Source organism: Mauremys reevesii, linkage group 21, assembly GCF_016161935.1.
Source record: "Mauremys reevesii isolate NIE-2019 linkage group 21, ASM1616193v1, whole genome shotgun sequence".
In the NCBI taxonomy this organism is placed as follows: domain Eukaryota; kingdom Metazoa; phylum Chordata; order Testudines; family Geoemydidae; genus Mauremys; species Mauremys reevesii.
In genome coordinates, this window is record NC_052643.1 from 18,945,703 (window position 1) to 18,964,957 (window position 19,255).

Here is a 19,255-nt window from a genome sequence, read left to right on the forward strand (position 1 = left end):
AACTGGAGACAGTCCAGAGAGTCTCAGATGGCAGAGAGTGGCCAATGTGAGGGCTAAGCTGTTAACTATGAAAGGACTTTGGCATCATTCCTGTGAAGTAGGGATCAGTTTGACGCATTCTGCCTCCCCTCTTCTTCCTAGTTGTTTCTCCTTGTGAAACTCACATAATCTGTAGTTCTCAGGGGGCAGAGGGAGAGATGAGAGTTACCCAGCTGTGAGCACGGAGGAAGAAGAAAGTATTAAATTCAAAGTGCCTAATGCAGCCACACACCCCCTGACCATCAGCCTCCTTCTGCAGACCTTTAACTTAATTGAGACGAATCCTACACTCAGCAGTTTCCAATCAGAGCGACTCCACTGAGCGTGTCCTTGCTCCATCAGCGCACTGGCAGGGTGCATGAGCAAAGAAACCAAGGTGAATCACCACATTTAAGCGAGATAAGATGATGGAAGACTAAGTGCCCTTCCATGGGAGCTATAGTCTAGAAACATACACTCCTGCCCTGGCCTGTGAACAGAGTCGGCTACCCCAGAGATTGCAAGGGCAGAAGGGACCATGGTGAAGCTAGTCTGACCTCCTGGATCACAGGGTAACAGAACTTCTTCCCTAGAGCAGAGCTTGTAGAGAAACAGCCCAGGTAAATCAGATCAATAATTCCGTCCCCAATGGGCTGAACACAGTCATCACAGAATATCAGGGTTGGAAGGGACCTTAGGAGGTATCTAGTCCAACCCCCTGCTCAAAGCAGGACCAATCCCCAGACAGATTTTTACCCCAGTTCCCTAAATGGCCCCCTCAAGGATTGGGCTCACAACCCTGGGTTTAGCAGGCCAATGCTCCAACCACTGAGCTATCCCTCCTTGGCGACTCATAATGGAGTCACCAAGGAAACTGAAGCCCGCTGCACCTGGCAGACCATGTCTGAATGAAAAGGACTCTCCCAACTGCACCTCCTCAAAATAAATACTCCTAGTGCTCATTCTGACCCCCAGGGGCTGTCCCATCAATGTGGCACAGAGAAGGATAGCCTAGCTTCTGTAACAGCAAGAGGCCCTTTGCCAATCATTCAAGTTATTCCCTGTAGCAGATTCTCTGTTGGAAGTCAGATATTGTATCTCTCTGTGCTGGTCAATGCTTGTTTCTCACTCTCAAGATACCCCTCCCTGGGCAGCCTTTATTCATATTATATCAACATGCTGACCCCTCCAAAGCCATGCGGGATAGTCTGTCTGTAAGGGTAGAATTGATCCTTTGCTATTTAACTTTCAAAGGTCACCAGGCACTGGTCCACATCAAAGACAACTTCTCCCTGAATGAGAGATTCATCTATTGCAAAAGGCCATCAATCCCTACTAATCTCTTTTATCTGCTTCAGAACAGCCTACGCCGAGAGCGATTCTTGGCTTAAGAGAAAGACCATTGCCAACAAAAAAATGTGAAGGGCAGTTATCACAAGGCAACAGTTCACTCTGCCACCCACCGTTTTCCCCGTGGCATTTCTTCCCTCATCACCACCAGACATCCAGCTGTGCCCCGCCCTGCCCAATCTGAGAAGCAGTGGAGGCTCGTGGTTAGAGCAGCGAACTTTAAGTCAAGATTTCTGGGTTCTAGTCACAGCTCTGCCAGGGCGTGCCAGAGTGTTGTGATGAGGCAGCTGTGTCCTCTACCACCCAACAGGCTAGGGAGTGGTGCAAAGATTGGAAGCAAAGCATCAGAAGGAAACTGGGTGCTCCGTGGCGGTCCACCACCCCAACATACCTCTTCCCTTATAAAGTGTCAAAAAGTGGAGCCCTTAGTCCCCAGGATTCTTCCCATCCATTTTTTTTTCCAAAGCAATAAAAAATTCCAAAGAAAAGCAAAATTCTTAGTGCAGCCCCTGTACAATTAGGCTGTGAAAATGGTCATGAAGACTCTGGTTTATGCATCAAGCCACAATCTGGACAAAATGTTGGATAAGGGGATTTTTTCTGAGTGAGAAAGAGAGAGGGGGGGCGTGGAGAGTTATCCAAGAACTGAGGAAGAGGACACCAGGGTGACAATAATATTTGCAGTTATATAAACACACTCCATTGGTATTTGTAATTATATAAACCACGGTTTCCTCAAGTAAGCCCTTCTCCTATCTAAACAAAATCCTCTACAATGAACAGCCAGCTTGACACTCTCCGTCTCGGAAGAGCTGCAAGGCAGGAGAAGGGAGGTACTGATGGGAAATGCATGCAGTTCTAACAGCAGAGGTTGAGCTTACTGGGAAATGCTGCAATGGTTTAAAAAACTCTTTGGCCTGCCTCTATTGAAATCACCCTTCAATGTAACACAAGTATCTTTAGTCTTCCTCCTGGTCCTCCTTGCCTAGGCTCAAGCCTGATTTAACAGAAGAGACAGTCCGCTGAACAACAGGGAAGTGCATCACCTGTTACCCCCCCAGCTGGGTGTCACCCGAACTCCCCAGAGGACACTGAAGGGGCTTGCTTCGGTGAGGGAATTCTCTGAGACAGTAGCTCAGAGAACAGGGAATTCTTGTAGCTTTATGTGTCTGCATGACACCATGTTCACTTACAACGTCGCCCCGAAGGGGCAGAAAGGGGCTTTGCTCACTGTACATCTTACGAACTAGCACCTTAGGTCTGCCTGGTGATAGGTCAAGCTGGTCAGACCGTGGGCTTTCCTCTCCAGGGAAATCTCGGCATTTCACGTTTGTTTGTGTTCTAACTGGAATAAAAACCCAAAACATTCAGAATTTGCTGCAGGATGAAATTTTTGAAAAAAAAGTTAGTTTTGGGTCAGTCAAAGAGTTCTATTTCGATACAAGCCAAATGTTTCATTCTGATTTTGATTTTATTTTAATTTAGAACATAAGTTTCTAAATGAAAAGACATTTTGAAATGAAAAAAAATCAACACTCCATTCCAGTGAAATTCAATTGTTCCATTTTGACTTACTGAAACACTTCAATATTTTTTCCTCAAAACAAAATTCTGTTGAAATCAACACATTTGCATGGATAGTTTAGCTGAAACACCATTTTCCAATGGAACAACTTTCTGTTGTGAAGTTCTGATCAGCCCTAGTGCGGGCTGTGTAACTAGCTGTTTGGCTGAAGCAGTTTTTAAAATACTCAAGAAATCAGCAGATGTTTAGGCCTATTGGGTGGTAGGAACAGCCTTAGGCCTCATTTACACACAGCAGCTGCATTGGCTTTAAGTCAGTTTAAGAACGAATATAGCTAAACTGGTGCAAGACCCGGTGTAGATACATTCATCAGTTTAAAACTGGTCTCTGGATCTCTCTCTCTTGTAATTTTACAGGTACAAGCTAAACCAATATAAACCCGCCCTAAACCTATTGAAGAGCATCCACACAAAGGTCTGTACTGGTGCGACAGTGAGCGCAGCCCCGGCATCGCACTGGCATTTACAAGGGCAGCTAAGGGAACTGGGCCTCTGTCTCCTCTGAAAATCCCACCCAAGCACCATTTACTTCACCAGACTAGAAGAGGTGCTGACCAGAACCTGCTTATGTATTTCCCAGGTATCTGTCATCGTTTGCAGGTCTGCTGTGGCCATGTTGGTCCCAGGGTATTAGAAAGACAAGGTGGGGAAGGTAACGGCGTTTATTGCACCCACTTCTGTTTATCCACCAGCCAGTTCACTAACACGCTGAAGCAGGCGGATTTGACCGAGTAAAAAAGACAAAGGGGCTGAGACTCAGAGCTCTGCTTGGGTCACTGACACCAGCTTTGTCTGTGCCTTTAGCCACCTTGGTCAGGTCCCTGTCTCCTGCATGGGTCAGCAAAGCGTCCCAGGCGCCACACAGCGCCTTGGGCAGGGCTAGGAAGCTGCTTTGCTGGCCTGGGGAGGGTTTTCTCAGCCACACATTTTGCAAAAGCTTTTCTGATCACTACTGTAGAGAGTTCCTCAGCAGCCAAGAGCACCAGAGCGTAGCTTCGAATCAATACCCTGATGCAATTCTAGGCTGCGGCGCACCTCACTGTGTTGGCCCACTTCCTTTCTGGTCAGCTCTGAGGAAACCATTCCGTTCCTGGGGTGCTTAAACCTGGGAGGTGGCCTGGAGGACTCTGGTATACTAGAGCTAGATGGCACACCAGCTAGTGACAAGCAATTCCCAAAGAGCACCCCAAAGTCTGGATGTTTACCTGAATTTCTCTAGCCTCCACACCTTGCTAATAGCCTCCTTCAGGCTTTCAGTAGCACAGCCTCCGGCCAGAACATGCAGCTCTGAACACTGAATATATTTCAAAGCCACAAACTTCTCAAACAGCAAAAAAGAGTTCAAATCATCTGTCCGATTTCACCTGAGCTGGTGCATTCATCCCTAAAGAGATGCTTCATTTTCTAGTGCCTGGTGAAGGAAGCACTCCCCTAACTGCAAACCTCAAGTGCATGAGTCAAACCTCCCTGGCCTCTTCCAAACTTCCAGAGCAGTAGCAGTGAAAACTGAACAGCACAAATGGCCCTTCAGTGTTTTGCCTTTTGCAAGAGGAATGTCTGGCTCCAGCAAGGCCAACATTACTTTTAAAATGAAAAACTTCTGAATTATGCATCTTGCAAGTGCAGCCGTACCTGCTCTGAGCCTCCTCTGACTTTAATCCGTAGGACCCAGGACAGATTTAGCGGCCCAGATTGCACAGCTTCACACAAGCATGAATGATTCTCAAACTTGGAAGAACTTATCGTATTGAACTTATTCGATATTATTTTTAAAACGTGTCTGTTCTGAAGACTAACACAGCACCTTCTTATTCCACAGCTTTGCTCCATGTGTGTGAACTCAGAGTCCTATCTGCTGAGTTCAGTGACCAGAGTAAGTTTTTACTGCTTTTTACCCCGTTAACCCTTGCCCAGGCCCGGGAGCGACACAGCAGTGAAGCAGCCCCGCAGCCCTGGTTGGCTGGCAGGACCAGCTGTGGGTGTCTACACTGACAGGCACGTGGAGCAGCTCACCGCAGCAATGCCGCCAGGGTCACTAAATCAGCCAACAGGGGGAGCCGTTTCTAACTGTCCAGTTAAAGGAGACAAAGAGCTGCGGAAATTTACGCCCAGAGTTAAAACAGAGGGTTTGTTTCGGGAACAAAAGATTGAAAGGCATTTGCAAGGAAGCCATGGAGTGATATGGGGAGAGGCAGTGCCTGGAAGGCGGGTTACGGTGCTTGCAAGGGTCAGAAAGGCAAAGATTTCCAGAAGAGCTTTTTCGTTACAGCAACAATAACTGAATTATCCCTCCCTCTGCAGTGCCAGGAAATCAGTGTGGAGGAAAAAAAAAATGCTCTCTGGAGAGAGTCTGGCCCCCGAGACTGGTTTGAGAAGGAAACCTGGGAGGCCATGGCTGACCTGGGTCACAGAGTAGGAGTGAGGCTCTGGGAATATTGAGGGGAGAGGCCAGTATCCTGAAAACAGGGCTGGGCTGTTTCTATCTCAGCTGCAAGCCCAGGGAAGACCCATTGGTTTATTGCCCTGACTCCAGCCCGTGCTCACTGCAGATAACGAAGCCGATGGAAATGAGCAAAAGGGAGTTTGGGAGAACACTGAGCCACCTGGGACCATGGCATCAAGGCTTGGCTAGACAAAGAGCACACAGCAAGCTGGGCAGTAAATCTACTCCCCCAAGTCTGCCGGGCGCTATCTATCTATGTGGCACCTGCTGTTGTGAACTAAGAGTTCCCTAATGCGCACAGATCTCCTCCGCTCTGAAACAGTGCACACAAGGGAACTGTTAGTGCCCCCTGCCCAGTCCACGTACTGTGCGGCACGGTCATGCGCCACAGATTTACACCCCAGCTTGCCACACCCTAACTAACTGTTAGTCTAGATGAGCACCCAGAAACTCAGCTCCACCCAGCACCAGGCCCAGAGCAGAGATTCTGGAACAGCTTCCAGTGTAGCGCGCGTTACAGATAGGTGGAAACGCCAGTTCCTACGTGACAGTCATCTTGGGTTCAGGCTGACAGCTCACCCCTCTCCTCCTCCACTATGCTGTGAGGAGGGATTCGTGAGACACAGCCATGTTCTAGGCCAGTCTTCCCTGAACCATCAAGAAGCTGGCAACAGTGCACAAGTAAACAATGTGTCAGACTTCTCGATTCCCTTCCCAGTGGTGCAAGTAAGCCGGTACAGTCAGGTACACTGTACCATTCAGACATTTATTGCCGGTACGCTGTGCTGGAAAGACACATTCGTTATCTGCTGGACACAGCTGAGCTCTCCTGGGAACCACAGTGACTAAAGGAGCAGAACATGGGGCCGTTGGGCAGCCCCATACCAGCAGCTCCTCCGGCACGCCTGCACCGCCCCCCAGCCCTGCCCCCTGGCACGCCTGCACCGCCCCCCAGCCCTGCCCCCTGGCACGCCTGTACCGCCCCCCAGCCCTGCCCCCCGGCACGCCTGCACCGCCCCCCAGCCCTGCCCCCCGGCACGCCTGCACCGCCCCCCGGCACGCCTGCACCGCCCCCCGGCCCTGCCCCCCGGCACGCCTGCACCGCCCTCCAGCCCTGCCCCCCGGCACGCCTGCACCGCCCCCCAGCCCTGCCCCCTGGCACGCCTGTACCGCCCTCCAGCCCTGCCCCCTGGCACGCCTGCACCGCCCTCCAGCACGCTTGTACAGACCCCCAGCCCTGCCCCCTGGCACGCCTGCACCACCCCGGCACGCCTGCACCGCCTCCAGCCCTGCCCCGGGCACGCCTGCACCGCCCTCCAGCACGCCTGTACAGACCCCCAGCCCTGTCCCCTGGCACGCCTGCACCGCCCTCCAGCACGCCTGTACAGACCCCCAGCCCTGTCCCCTGGCACGCCTGCACCACCCCGGCACGCCTGTACAGACCCCAGCCCTGCCCCTGGCACGCCTGCACCGCCCCAGCACGCCTGCACCGCCCCCCAGCCCTGCTCCCTGGCACGCCTGCACCGCCCCCCAGCACGCCTGCACCGCCCCCCAGCCCTGCGCCCTGGCACGCCTGCACCGCCCCCCCGGCACGCCTGCACCACCCCCCGGCACGCCTGTACAGACCCCCAGCCCTGCTCCCTGGCACGCCTGCACCGCCCCCCTGGCACGCCTGCACCGCCCCCCAGCCCTGCCCTCCGGCACGCCTGCACCGCCCCCAGTCAGGAGAGAGCTGCGTGGAAAGGCTGGGGGCAGTACAGCTGTGCCAGAGGAGCTGCCGGTGTGGGGCTGCCCCACGCTCTGCTCCTTCCGCTGCTGCGGATCCCGGGAGAGCCCTGTGGTTCAGCAGATACCGATTTCTAGCCGTGGATATCTGCATCCGCAAGTATAAGTTTGTATCCGCGCAGGGCTCTAGTCACAGAACCTTTTTGGTGAGGGAGGGGAGGGGCACAAAGGGTCAATTGCCCCTCCCCAGGCTCAAGTGCCCCCGCTGGCCCAGGGGGCGAGAGGAAGGGGAGGGGCCAGGGCCAGGAGTGACTCTGGGGCCTGGCTACTAGGAAGAGCAGCCAAATGGCAGGGGGAGCTGGTCCCATGGGTCACCGAACCGGCAAGAGTTAAAATCTACTTGCACCACTGCCCCTTCCCCACCGACTGCTCCTCTCCTGGGAGTTTTTCTGAGCAGAAGAGCAGCTTTGCTCTGCAGGATGCAGCCTCAGGGGGAATCAAGATGTGCTCTGGGTGGGTGAAGCAGACGATTCTATTTAAAGAATAAAATAGCAGTTCTCATTTTCAGCTTATCCTCCCGCTAGTTACAATCATATGGTGCTGCTTTAAATTCCTGCTCCCTCTTCCCCACCCCAGAGGGCAAGCACAGAGAGCCGTCTGCAAACTGGGGAGGGGGCTCCGCGGAGAAAGCGGCTGCAGGTGGCAAGAGAGATCAGTTTGTCTATGCCAGGCCCCAGAGACCTTGCACAAGAAACATCTTTTCATGCAGAGCTGTGGGAACCTTTGTCTTTTTTTCGCTTGTTAAAGAAGGGGCAAACACATCTAGGTTTCGCTAAAAGATCAACTGTCCCATTCTCACTGCTACAAATTAAACTCCTGAATCAAAACTAAAGCCTTGAAATGACATAACACACCGCAAGGGAGCTTAAAAAATGATCCAACCTGTAATGCGACGTGCCTCCCGGTTGTTGCCTGGCAAAGGCCCAGAGAGACGTTTACTCTATTAGTGTTTAAGGAACAACATTTGAAACATTGCCACAATCTGAAAGAAAATAAAATCCCTGAAGCAGATCATAACACTGAAATTATTCTTCCCACAAGGACCCTAGAAACAAGTTCAAACAACATCAGTCTCTCCTTGGCAAAATTCTCTCCGTCCCAACGTTAACATTGTTGGGAGTTTGCCGTTTGTGCTAACAGAAGGTAGACACACACACACACACACGCACACACACAAATTAAGGGGAAATTTCATTTTTTCCAATTTTTAAGCAGCTAAAAGAAAGACATTTAAGGCAACTGGATTCCTGAGTCGCATAAAAACACTGTAGCTCCCTAAAATAGGAAAAAGCCTGGGAGGAAAAGTGGGATGGGCTAAGAATGTTCCAGCCTGATAATTTATCAGCGTCTTCACTATTTTCTTTTAAAACAACACATGCTTGGAATAGCTTTGCTGTTCTGTCTGTATTGTTTGACAAAAAAGGTAGCCCAAACGTAATAGTCCGGTGAGAGGGCACGGCCTTCTCAGGGGCCGTCGGGGCCAGGCCGCCTCACTACACGGCCCAAATCAGTCCTCGGGTTCGGAAGGTCTCGGGGTTCTGCCCCCCAGGCAGGGGCTAAACAAAAGGCACACGGTCACTGCAATGAGCCCCAGCCCTCAGTCAGGGTGGGGCAGCAAACACTAGGTCTAGGCTCAGATCCTTCCTGCAGGCTGAGCACCAATAAAGTCAATAAGACCCGGCCCTCAGTCAGGGCGGGGCAGCAAACCAGTTCTAAGCTCCGGTTCTTGCAGCCGGAGCTGAGCAAACACAAAGTCAATAAGCCCAAACCCTAGCTCAGGGCGGGGCAGCACACAAGAGTCCAGGGGGCTCAGATCCTTCCTGCAGGCTGAGCACCAATAAAGTCAATAAGCTACGCCCAGGCCCTCAATCAGGGCGGGGCAGTGACACAGCAGTTCTGAGCTCAGATCCTCTCAGCAGGAGCTGAACCCACAGGGGCACTTGTAAGCCCAGGCCTGCAGTCAGGGCGGGGCACCAAACACTAGGTTTAGGGCTCAGATCCTGGCCTCAGGAGCTGAGCGGTAATAATAGTCTCAGGGCCCAGGTCCTTGCCTCAGGAGCTGGGCAACAACAATAGTTCAGGGATCAGGTCCTTGCATCAGGAGCTGAGCAGCAACAATAGTCAGTAAGCCCAAGCCCTAGGTCAGGGCGGGGCAGCAACCAATAGTTCAAGGGGCTCAGGTCCTCGGGCAGGAGCTGAGCAACAGCAGGTGCGTGCAGGCTTCTATGCCTGAGTGCTGGTGTGAGGGGGAGACTGCCACCCGTAAGTGGGGTGGCAGGGGGGACACAGGCCCACCCACTCCACTGTGTCCCAGCCCGGGGCCCTAACAGCGGCAGTCAGTCTGCTGCTGTGTCGGTGGGGTCCTGACCGCAACACACCGACATCGGCTCTTCCTCTGTCGTAGCCAGACTGGGGTCAGCTACCCCCGGGCTACTTCCCATCTCCCCCTCCATGGGTACCTGCTTATCGCTGGGCTCGGTAGCGGGGTCCCACACCATGGGCTCCTCGGCATGCTGAGGGCTGTCTAGGTCGGGCCGCTCATCCGGACTCGGGTCAGGGGGCCGCTCGGGCCGCTCCTCGGGGTACCGGGCTCGGGGCAGGCTCGGCCAGTCCACCTCGGGGTACCTGGCTCGAGGGAGGCTCAGTCCGTCCGTGTCAGGATACCTGGCTCGAGGGAGGCTCGGTCCGTCCGTGTCAGGGTACCTGGCTCGGGGCAGGCTCGGTCCGGCAGGAGCCCGAGCAGGAGCGTCTGTCCTCTCCGGCCGCTGGGCTCCAACTAAGCGCTGGGGCCGGGCTTTTATACTTCCTGTCCCGCCCCTTGACTTCCGGGGGGCGGGAACAGGTGGTGGTAGCTCTGCCCACTGGGGGTGGCTGTTCTGGTTCCTCGCTCTCTGGGACCGTCGGGAGCCAGACCGCCTCACTACACCAAACTTCATCACTATCCACTTTTATTTCTCATCTAAGCTTAATATATGCTAAAATATTTCACGGCACTTACTGATTAGTTTACTACACCACAGAAGTTGTTAAAGTTCTAAATGATCTCTCTGTTTTATTATAAATGTGTTGAACCAAAACATAATGGAGAGCCAGACTGCGGTACTAACAGCTTAGTTTTTTGGGATTTGTTAAAATTAATAAATGGTGCAAAAGAAAATGTAAAAATCATTAAGTGTCTGAAAGTTACATTATTGCAAGCTCTCTCCATTTCCCCGGCTACTGCGCGCACAACTCCTGCTGCATTAGCAGCGGCAGGGTGCACAGAGAGAATATACACCTGCACAATGTCATCTTTTCAGCCCTTGCAAAGAGCATCTTTTCAACACAGGTTGTTATGAACACAGAAAAAGACACCAGAAAAAGTTTTATTCCGATAAGAAAAAGGATTTAGTTAAGCAAAGACAGTTTATGGATAAAACCACATAAGCGTAGATAATAGCTAGATTGTGTGCGGCCACTACCAACTCCTGTCACCTTCAAATCAGCCAAGCTAGCTAGAGTATGTTCCTGACTGCACATTAATTCAGTAACACAGCCCTATATTTTATCCGTGCACACGTGAGGGTTTGCATGTACTCACCACAGCATCCAATGGGGAAAATGAGTAATTCTGTAGCAGATTCATATTGTCTCATCAGCATTTTTAAAAGTTTTTTTTTTAACCTTGACTAACCACAAGTTAACATAAGTCACCGTCCAGAATGGTTTCAGGTTTCCAAGCTTTGGATGCCAAGGATATGGAGTAGCATGTCTCTGCATTTCTGCTTATATAGCCGCTGGCTAATGCTTTAGGGAGAAAGATATGGTGAATTAAATGCATAGTCCTTAGCCAAGCTGTGTGACAAGAGACAAAGTTACTGCATGCAAGAACTCAGAGGAGATAAACACCGAGGAAGGGAGAGGAATTACTTAGTAAGGTGAGCACAAACAAAATATGCATTTTAATACAGTAAAACCACCGGTCCAGGGCCTCTGCATTTTAATTTAATTTTAAATGAAGCTTCTTAAACATTTTTTAAAACGTTATTTACTTTACATACAACAATAGTTTAGTTATATATTATAGACGTATAGAAAGAGACCTTCTAAAAATGTTAAAATGTATTACTGGCACGTGAAACCTTAAATTAGAGTGAATAAATGAAGACTCGGCACACTGCTTCTAAAAGGTTGCCGACCCCTGGACTAGCTGATCGTGATGGTCTTCTCTGGCCTAGGAATCTATTAATTATTTAAAGTGCATCTAAGAAGGTACAACTAGGAGCAAAGAGATGACATGAGCAATGGAAAATCCAGGCTCTGAATTTTCAGAGAGTTTCCCGAGAGACCTATTGGACCTATTAGGTGCCCAAGGAAAGTGCTAGATGCTGCATTGTTCAATCCAATTAGAAACAGTAACGGAAAAGCACTTGTGGCTACACTGCAGAGAACGTTCTTGCATGGGCTGGAGGTGGATGAAATTCTCTAACAGATCTTCTCCACTAGTAGTTCCTGATGGTTTTCAGAGTTGCTATGGACACAGCAACTTAATTGCAGATAAGAAAGTCCAAGATACGGGACTGGGGAAAAAAACAAACCCTGGAAAGGACAAGGAGTTAAAACTGAGTGTCGCCAGAGTCCAGTGGGCTGGGAAACAAGGGGCCGTCCAATGTTCAAAAGCTATTCCATTGCCTGACCATCAAAACGTACACATCCGGGATTCCTACATTGCAGAGATTATCCACACGCAACACCGTGTCTCAGGTTTCATTAGCAATACTATTTATCCCAAGCATGAGGGAGGCCCTTACCTAGATGTTAACATTTGTAGGCGGCTGCATATAATTCCAGCGTTTACTATTCCAGACACAGTGATGCCAACGAAACATGCAATAGAAAGTTACAGGACTCGACTTCCATCAAGGAGAGAAGCCCTATATGGAATTATGGCCTCACACACCATGTGCCTTCATTCCATTTTCCACTGCACAGCTAAGCTGCAGACTATTATTATGGGTTATTTCCTTACCAAGGGCCTTTCTCCGCCCAGCAATGTTGGTACTAAAGCTGTTACTAACGTAAGAATATTTATATCTATATAAATGGGGAGAGTTTTTTCATGCTCCTCGTGCTCAATTTTTGTTAAGTTACCTTGGGGATAGACCAAGCCAGGAAAAGTTACAAGCAACTGAAAGTGACTGAGTTAAAACAGAAACACGCACAGCTGACCAGACACCGCACCTACTCTAGGCAATATTTTGGCTGAAGTCACTGGAACAAACCCCCCCTTTTACAGTGACCATCCACAAAGAGTAGCAAGACCTTGGGATTCCCAGAGCCCTCACCCCATGGTCGGTAAGAGTCACACCTGCAGACTCCTGTTACCGCTGTCAGACACAGATCACTTTCTACCACGGAAAGAAAAGGCCTGGGTTTTGTTGTTTTCTTTAAGGTCTCCCTGGAACACCCCCCACAGAAAGCTGCAGGGAACTCCAGGGCAGCTGCTATGGAGCCATGAAGGGCAGAGTCTGTCCAGCCTGGAGGACTCCTTAAAAACAACATAGGAGCATTATTACAGAGCATGAATCAGACTAATGGGCATGAAGCGGCCCTGCGAAGAAAGGCTTTAGAGGTTGCAGGGTTGGGAATTGGTGCCATCCATTATGCTCAGAATGTGCTGAGAGACATAGGGACGGAAGATAAATTGCCAAGAGAAACTAAGTACAGTACTTTCATTTGGAAAAAAGGTAAATAGCAGCATTTGCTCCATTTTGAAGACTGAAAACAACGCAGGAATCCCTAGTTCTTATCTAACACTTTTCATCAGTAGATCTCAAAGTGCATTACAAAGGTCATGATCACTATCCCCATTGCACAGATGGGGAAACTGAGGCAGAGCAACATGACTTGCCCAATGTCACCAGCAGGCCAGTGACAGAACCAGGATTTGAACCCAGGTCTCAAGTTCCAGTCCAGTGCTCTATCTTCCAGGCCAGTAGTGCCCAAACTTCACTGGTTCACATACTATCTTCTGAAACTACTGTTGTGAAGTGAATGGATGGAACATCAAGCTCACATACCACCAGTGGGATACAAGTCCCTACTCTACACCACTCTAGATACCTAGTGCAGTACTTTATAAAGCTTCAAAGTTAAAGAGGGTTTCCCGTTAATACCCCCCTAAAAACACCAACCTTTGACTCCTTAAAATCTGAGGAGGGCTCATTGATGCAGCATGTTCTTTTTATTTAAACAGCTTTAATGGATTATGTTAAGGTGAAGCCCTAACACCAGTTGCAATAATTTCAGATTTAGTTTGGAACCAGGTTATCTTTAAAGAAAAATGTATTAAAAATCACGTTTTAAATCTCTTTTTATCCGCCCTGGGGTTGATGATGCTCCCCTCTGTCCACGTAGGCTGAATTCCCCTCCCCCCAAGTTCACAGCCTATTATTCAGTACTAAGAATCAAATATCAGAGACTTATTTTCTGCCTGGGGTATTTCACAGCGCAAGTTACAATGTGGCCCTTGCACCAAAGAACTTAGTGTCTCAGCTCACAACACAACACGAGAGAAAAGGAGCGACAGGTCTCAGAAGAGGAAAAACAATAGTGACAAGATGATCAGGTGGCCACTCAGTCAGAGCTGTGCAGGTCTTGAAAGTTCCCTGGCTTGTCAGGTATCTTCCCTCCTCCCTCACTTCTGAGAGATGAGGCAGCATAGTGCATTGTTAGGAGGGACTGGGAGGTGGCTTAGCAAGGGAGGGGATCCCAAGAATAAGAGGCATCACAGAAGACCACATCTCTGAACTGCCCCTCATTTTAGCCCCAAAGCTCCCTGTGTTCCCAACAAACTGGGATTCCCTCCCTTATTGTTGGAAGTTTTTTACATCAAAAATACAGAGTCATGAAAGCAGATGTGACCAACATGGTACTTGCAACACATCTCACCTTGCCACGGCCCAGATGTGGAACAGTATGTGACAGGACAGCACAATTATTCATGGAGAAGACTTTCAAAATGCAGACAATTCCTGCATTAGTGTAAGAACAAATGGGAGGTGTCTACTAGAAGGAACCCCTGGGATGACGAGTCAAATAACTAACCTTAGTGCTGCCTCAATTGTTGCATGGCTTCAGGAGACTGCTCAGTCCACTTGTATGTCACATTTCATGTGTGTTCCCAGTCGGATGGGCAAGGAGGAACGTCCCAATGAATGGGTAGGTGAGAGGGATCTGCAGGTCTGTTCAGACAGGTTTGCCCCAGGTAGCCCTTTCCTCAATGAAGGAAACATTAACATGCAGTGGGGTTCAGGAAGGTCCCAGCATGCCCCACACACACTTCGCTGATCAGAATGCCACTTGCAACTTGTCTGAAAGTCTGTGCTTTCCTAGAACTTTTAAACACAAAACAGGTCGGTAAAGTGCACGCAAGGATAGACCTAACCAGGCCATCTGAACAACTGAAGTGAGCTTCTGTCAATTATTCACCCTACTGCTATTGTGATTCTCTTTGACTCGCTATCCCTGCCCTGAAACCAAAGAGTGTCAAAGTTACTGACCTGCTAAAGGCAGATGGAACTGCCACCCCTGCAAAGAATGAGACCCTCCAGCAAGATATCTCATCAGTGAAAGCGATACACCAGCCCCAACCTTTCCTTGAGGGCCACCATTTGGCTTGTGCTCACACAGGATAAAGCCCAGTTCTCCCTCATGCACGGCACATGCATTATCTGAGAAGGTTGTAGCATCTTAGGTAGTCCAAGGTCATTCAGGAGATGAGTCAAGAGAATTTGAAAGATGTTCTATATTACAAAGGCTCCCAAATCTCACAGCTTTCCCCCTTGTTCCTTTGCATGGATTTCCCTTGGCGTGTGGACACGGGGCCATATACTGGGTTGGCTGGGGATTCAGCTCTTCCACTGAACTGTATAGCACTGCTCACTGACAAAGCAGTGCCTGCATTTAAGCACCAACAGTTATGATTTGCTTTGCTCTCTCCCTAAGAATGGCAATGAAACCAGATGTGTCTGCTCCCCTCCTTCCCACTGCAAAAGTTCTCCATAATTTAGAGCCAGACCTTCTCATTAGCACATGAGTGCTAATTCCCTCTCAGTTCTCTGAAGCCCTGCAAAGCTCTCAGCTCCTACACCATTAACTCATTACCACACCGATTAACAAGCCGTTAGAAAGCAGAGCAGCTCACTGATTAGTTCATCTGTCTTGAGCTGAGTATTACTGAGAATGGCAGCTCCCTGCCTTGTGCTGCTCACAGGGAGCGTATGCAGAGCTTTGGTTTTTGGTGCAGAAGAGAATTTACTCACTCATCCCCAGGCGTAGATTGAGCCAGCTCCGAGGGGGGGAACCACACTTGGTCAAGACTGAGTTCATAGTCTTCAGTGCGCGACAGGGCAGCGAGGGACTCTGGCTGCACGTTCCTGCAGGAGAAAGGACCCCCGTTAATACAGTTAAGGGGTACAGCGCGCAGACGCCTCGAGGCAGAGCGGATGCCTAGAGAGCTGCTCAGGGATCTGCTCACTGCAGGAAGAGTTCACTCCACTGCTCTCCTCCCCAACCCACGCTGCAGAGAGCTTGCTTTCTCGAGCTGCTCCACTGACATGAAAAGCAACACGTGTTTGGCCTCTGCCAGTTCGTTTCTTCCCAGACCTGGAGCCCCTCGGGTGCTGTATATTTTAGTGTCAACTTCTCAGAGCCGCGCACTTCACTTGCCTTCTCATTTGGGTTTCCTTATTTCCCTTCTCCATCAGTTGTAAAGCCCCCTCCCCCCCACCCTTCTCTCCTCCTCTGCAGTTCAGCCACCACCAGCCTCCAGACTGCACAGCCTCTCACCACTTGCCAGGTGGGGAGGATTTGACATTTCCCAGCTGAACTTTGCCAAACCTGCTCCCCCTAGATATTTTCATCCTCCACTGAAGCAGAGCCTCAGCCCCTTACAAAAACCCAAACCGCAGGCCACTGAGCATCACAACAGCAGTAGGATGGGTTGCCACAGCAACCCAGCTGCTCAGAGGCAGAGAAGCCGCATAGTGCCCCTTGTTCCACCCTCCCTCCATTCAGACACGAGGCTCACTCAGCTCTGATGTCACAGACACAGAGCAGACGTCCCTTTCACAACTGCAAGTTTGTTTCCTTTCTGCTTCCTCGTCTGCCCTTGTTTTGCTAGCAAGCCTTGGATATACCTTTAACTTGGCAGGGTCGCTCTGAGGAGGCCCTGTGCTTCACAGGAGATTTTTTTTCCCCTTGCTGCACAGATGGCCCCCATATTTATTTTAGCCACTGTTCAGGCTAGTTTGTCATCCAAGTCTTTCCTGTACTGCCAGACCCAGCCATATGGGGAGAATTAAGACTGGATTAAGTTAAAGCTTTAACTCTTTAACAGGCAGCAGTGCAGCACAAACTGCCCCAGGCCCTTTTCGGATCCATTTTCCCCCCCCAGTAAAATCAATCCCTATTTCATTCACAGGTCCACACACATTTCTGAAGTGTTACTGGCATATGTGAATCTCCTAAAGAACTAGAAAAAAGCATTTCTTGGGTTAGTCATAGCTGCTTTGTTATCGCAGCCCGAGAACCTGAATCTCCGGACAATACTGCATCCTTCCTCCTTTAAGAGCCTAAGTGTGAGCTGAGTCAAGAAGTTTGCAAATAGGATACAAGTCCCAAAGATTCCAGATTTTGCTTCTCAGAAAGACAACTTAGTCTCACTGGGGTCACATAGGCCTGGAAGGCACCTCTTGGGTCATCAAGTTCAGTCCCCTGCTTTGCCCGTACTCCCCTCCTATAATCAGTGTATTGCCTCCATGCTTCCCAAACACCGAGCCGGGAGTTAGGAGGAGACTGTGGCCTTGCTGCACTGGGAAGTTTACTGGTGTTGCAAACAGGTTTAAACCAAACCAGTCCTAAAAACAGCTTAACTGCAAAATTAGAAAGGCCCAACCTGTCTTCAGTACCTTTTGAAAAGCTGCAGTCGAAAGCCATAAGTAATTTTTTTAGTGTAGATAAATTAAGAGCCCATTTCCCAAAGATTGTACCTTAGACACTATTTCTGGATCCAGTAAACAGCTCTTCAAAGTGAGATGACAAGTTATTAGCTAGCATTTAAGCTTTTAAGTCTACTGTAACCTAACCTTTACTCAACAATCTGAAAGAATTAGCACCCCAAACTGAGGACTATGAAGTATTTACTCTACCTCCAAACCGTATCATATTCCACTAATTGCCCATGGCCCAGCACTTTTCAGAGGAAGCAGAACTTAGCAGGACAATGTTGTTACTGCTAGTGGTACATGTACATCACAAGTTTACCCCTATTCCATTAACATTTTAGCCTCCAACATCACCAGTTGATTTAGAAAGATGTGGGTAGTTAGATGCAGTAAGAATCAAATCTCTCCCCAAAATATGGATACTTTCAGGCTGAAGTAAAAATAAGATCCAAGCACCAAAAACAGAACCAAGATAAATCTTATCGTTAACCAGCGCATTTTCTCAACAGTATTCTAGAAGCAGTAAGTCTATTGACATTGCCTATTGCCAACAGAACAGCTCCAGCTTTATCCTGGAGTTTCACTGGATTGGAGATACAAACTGTCTACACGCTTAGCAAGCTTAGATGAAGTCTATTGGTCACTTCTCCCCCCATTAGGGTTCTCTATAGCACCCACCACTAAGTGCCATCTCAATCTGATATCACTTTAGCTATGACAATTCAAGGCCACATTTGACAAGTGACCTGACTCCCTCTAGTGGCCCTATTTGGAAAGTTATACACAGTACAGTAACTCCTTACTTAACGTTGTAGTTATGTTCCTGAAAAATGCGACTTTAAGCAAAACGATGGTAAGCGAATCCACTTTCCCCATAAGAATTATGGGGGGGTTAGGTTCGAGGGAAATTTTTTTTACCAGACAAAAAACACACACACACACACACAGAGCATATGTTTTAAACAAACAATTTAATACTGTTCACAGCTATGATGATTGTGAAGCTTGGTTGAGATGGTGAAGTTAGAGGGTGGAAGAGGGTGGGATATTTCCCAGGGAATGCCTTGCTGCTAAATCAGTGGTTCTCCAACTTTTGTACTGTTGACCCCTTGCACATAGCAAGCCTCTGAGTGCGACCCCCCCCCCATATAAATTAAAAATGCTGTTAAATATATAAAGAAGTATTATAAATGCTGAAGGCAAAGCAGGGTTTGGGGTGGAGGCTGACAGCTCACGACGCCCCATATAATAAGCTTGTGACCCCCCTGAGGGGGTCTCAACCCCCAGTGCTAAATGATGAACTAGCACTCGTTGGATCTGGACTCACCAGGAATTGGTGGAGGGTGAAGGAGGGGGAATGGTTAATTTCTCCTTGTTTTAAGATCCAAGGGTTTGGATCAGTGTTCACCAGGAACTTGGTGGAGAAGTTCTCTCAAGGCTACTCAGGGAAGGGTTATAGTACTTGGGAGGAAAATATTCAGGGTGGGGGGGAGAGGGGGAGGTAGAGTTTCTCAAATAATTTGAGTGGTGGCAGCAAAACCAGATCTAAGCTGGTAGTTAAGCTTAGAGGTTCTCATGCAGGTCCCCATATCTGTACCCTAGAGTTCAGAGTGGGGAAGGGCTGAGCTCTCAAGTGTTAACACATGGTTGTTAATGTAGCCTCTCACTTTACAAGACAGCAGGAATGGAGGGGAGGGGAGAAAGCATAGCAGACAGAGACAGACACACCTTGTGTGTGGGAGAGAGAAATTCACACTGCCCCTTTAAGTAAGCTGACCCATGCTTAAATGCGTTCTTTTTAAGTGGATCAGGAAGTTGAGACAGCAGCTGCTGCCCCAGGCTCTCTCTATCTCTCTATGGAGAAGGGGTAAGCAGGGTGTAGGAGCAGGGGGGAGGAGGACACCCTGACATTAGTCCCCTCCCCCCTGCACAGCAGCAGGAGTCTAGGGGAGCAGCTCCAAGGCAGAGGGCAGGAGCAGCACATGCCAGTGGGGGAGTGACAGCTGCTGCACAGGAAACTTAGGGGAGCGGGGAGCTGCTGGTCCAACCTGGTTCCAAGCCCCACCAGCTAGCTGCAACAGGCTGCTCT

General features: G+C 49.4%; 1 protein-coding gene across 1 annotated transcript in view; it reads right to left on the minus strand.

The window, feature by feature from the left end:
• The window catches only part of PLEKHG5 (pleckstrin homology and RhoGEF domain containing G5), a 100,431-nt gene extending 84,849 nt beyond the window's left edge, over positions 1-15,582 (minus strand). The window contains exon 1 of the mRNA XM_039509439.1: positions 15,484-15,582. Within this exon, the coding sequence (XP_039365373.1) occupies positions 15,484-15,550 (67 nt within the window). The 5' untranslated portion in view covers positions 15,551-15,582. The remainder of the gene's footprint in view (positions 1-15,483) is intronic.
• Between the last annotated feature and the right edge of the window lie 3,673 nt (positions 15,583-19,255).